The 2,814-nt window shown below is 61.1% G+C and overlaps 1 protein-coding gene across 1 annotated transcript; it reads right to left on the bottom strand.

Moving 5' to 3' along the window:
* Nucleotides 1–269: 269 nt before the first annotated feature.
* LOC131843367 (uncharacterized) lies at nucleotides 270–2,489 on the bottom strand. The gene has a single exon (XM_059191996.1). The coding sequence runs from the start codon at nucleotides 2,487–2,489 to the stop codon at nucleotides 270–272; it is 2,220 nt and encodes a 739-aa protein (XP_059047979.1).
* Between the last annotated feature and the right edge of the window lie 325 nt (nucleotides 2,490–2,814).

Below are 2,814 nucleotides of genomic sequence, written 5' to 3'. Positions count from 1 at the left end.
TCATGGAGACCCATTCGCCATAGGGAGCGAATGGGTACTGCCGGACTCCTACCGGCTAAAAACCTGATGGTATACCTCTCAGCCCGTGCGTGTCGGGCGAGGTCGCAGGAGACATTCTTCCGCTTCCCCGCCCTGGGCTCGGATGGACACTCCCGGAAGGCGCCGCGGGGTATACGCCGGGCGTCTCCGCTCGGGCCACTGACCTTCTCGGAGCTTTGGATGGCCCTACCCATCCGCCGCTCTGTGACCCAAGTTGGATTAGATGGACCCTACGTGTCCATCCTCTCCCCTTCACTTCCGCCGACCGGCGCGGGTGCACGGGCCTTCGGAGCGCGGCATTGCTTTCCGCTGCCTATCCGGTGGTCGGCATCACGACCAGCCGCCGCGCAATACCGACAATGCGGCTTCGGCGCGACGCACGACGCGGCCTTGTGACCGGCCTGTCCGCAGCGGAAGCACATGCCGCCGCAGTCCTCTCTCGCAGTGCACCGCTGTCCCACATGCCCCGTGAGAAGGCAGCGGTAGCACCGCAGTGGCCTCGGGTCTAAGGAAAACACCCGCGCCATCGTCCACCCAATTTTGACCCTGCCGGCATCGACGAGGGCCTTTGCAGCTGCCACTGGGCAGCGCACCCATAAGGTGCCCACACCTGAGGAAGTGCGACGGATTTCCCCCGACTTAACGGTTTCCACCGTGCACTTCCCCTCCCGCGCGACCGCGGCAACAACTTCAGCCACTGTGGCCGAGTCGTCCAGGTCTCCGATTCGTAATTCGGCCGATTTTGTCGGCCTGGAGACCCGGACGGACCCTTCTGGCAAGACGGAGGCCAGCTTGTCGGCCAGCAAGTCTGCTTTCTCACCGGAGTCGCCTGGCACCTCAAGGATGCGCGCTCCGGTGATGGCCGGCTTGAATTTCAACTCGGTAATCCCGAGTTCCGCGAGGGAAATCTTATCTTTCGCCTCGCGGAGCACCGAGCTGTATGTCAGCCCCCCCTTTTCGGCTTCCGGCTGAATTGTTAGTACAATCGCCGAGGAGCGGGGGGGACGTAGCCTTCTCTTTTTCGGCTTAGCCGATTCCTTTGTTGCCTGTATGGGGGCCGCCTGAGCGGCCGGCGCCTTCTGACTTTTTGTCGCCGCAGAGCCCTTCTTGCCCCGCCGTACGACCGTCGACCACCCCTCCTCTGCTGTACTTGTCGACGGTTGCTGGGAGAGGCCAGCGCTCGTGCTGGCGACCGGAGCTGGTTGATCCGTGGCCTCCTTTTTCTTGTTTGCCGCGGCCCTAGCTGCTGGAGTTTTGGGCGGCGGCTGCACTGTCCTTGGGACGTCCTGCTTGGGAGGCGTCTTCTTTTTATCCTTTTTATTCCCTTTTTGGGGAAGTGCCTCCTCTAGTTTGGCAAATCGGGCGTTGAACATCTCCCCGATTTGCCTCACTATGCGACCCTCCATGTCGTCACTCGGTGTCGGGAGCACCGGTGGGTCGCATGACGTCACCTCCATCTTCTCCGGGGCTGGCGGTGCGGCTGCCGGAGTCGGCTCTGCTGAGTTTTGGGAAGCACTCCGCTGTGCCTTCCTCAGCGCCACGTTACCCGCCAAGACCTTCTGCCTGAGCTCCACATTGTCCTTGACGTAGCGGTCCAATTGTGCCTCCAATTCTGCGTTCTCCTGCTTGAGCCGGCCAACTTCCGTCGGGTCCGGCCCAGGTGTCACCCCTCGCTTTTTAAGTCCGCGGAGTTCCGCAATCTCCTTGTCCATCTGCGCGAACTCAACGCGGAATCCCGCCATCATTTCTTTTAGGTCAAAGACCTCCTTCTCTAGGCGGGAGTTGGCGGCCCTAAGGCGCGCACACTCCGCCGTCGCAGACCTGCTCACTAGGACGTCCGAGGCCCGACGAATCGAGGCAACGGCGTCCTTTATTTCTTTAATCACGCTCCCCTTAAGGTTGCCTGATCGGCGTATGGCCTCTAGAATTTGGTGCGCTTCAGCATCGACCTGCTTCCCCAAGTCCTCTGCGTGGCGCAACTCCTCCTCCTGTGATGGACGACGGAACGCCGGACGCGCCGCCGGTTTCTTCGACGACGCATCTGACCCGTCATCCGAGTCCGTCTTTGCGTTTACGGGCGTTGCCCGCCTACGCTTCCTCTGGCCAGGTTTTGGCACGTCTCTGCTCAGTGCCGCTTCGAGCTCCGAGTACAGCGACAAAGATGAAGCTGTAAGCTCGGAGTCGAAATCCGTATCCGGGTGTGCGCTTAAGGACTGTGAGACACTAGGTCCCGGCCCCGGAGCGCTTTGTCCTGTCCCTGTGACGCCGCTTACCGACGTACTCCTGCTGCGAGTCAATCTGACCGCGCACTCTTTTAGTACTACGTCCTTCGCGGACCCACTCGGTTCTCCGTCCTTCACGGACACTCTTCGTTCACCGTCCTTCTCGGACACTCTTCGTACACCGTCCTTCACGGACCCAACGTCGGATTGGTTTTTGTTTGCATCCATATTTTGTTCCCACGAGTGTGGGGGAAAGGTTGCACAGCCGGCGTTGCCCCCTGCTACCGACTGCGGCCTAATACACTTTGGGTGCGGCTGGTGCCCAAAGGTTGGTGCCCTTGCGGCCGGAGTTACTCCTCCGACCCGGCCGCCCCGGAGAACACGCTAACTGAAACGAATTCCAGCAGCGTGCTCCGCGTGACGACCTGTCCCTCGCCAGGCACCGAGCTTAGACAAGAGGTTTTTTATAGAGGTTGACTCCTCGCGGCCCCGGGCAATTAAGCCAAGAGCCCCCGCTCCTACACTGGGCCGATAGACGTGATCACCGACACCC

Source organism: Achroia grisella, unplaced genomic scaffold, assembly GCF_030625045.1.
Source record: "Achroia grisella isolate CSIRO2021 unplaced genomic scaffold, CSIRO_AGI_Agris_v1 utg3050, whole genome shotgun sequence".
Taxonomy (NCBI): Eukaryota; Metazoa; Arthropoda; class Insecta; order Lepidoptera; family Pyralidae; genus Achroia; species Achroia grisella.
The sequence above is the reverse complement of the archived record's forward strand: the minus strand, read 5'-3'. Positions and strand labels throughout refer to the sequence as shown.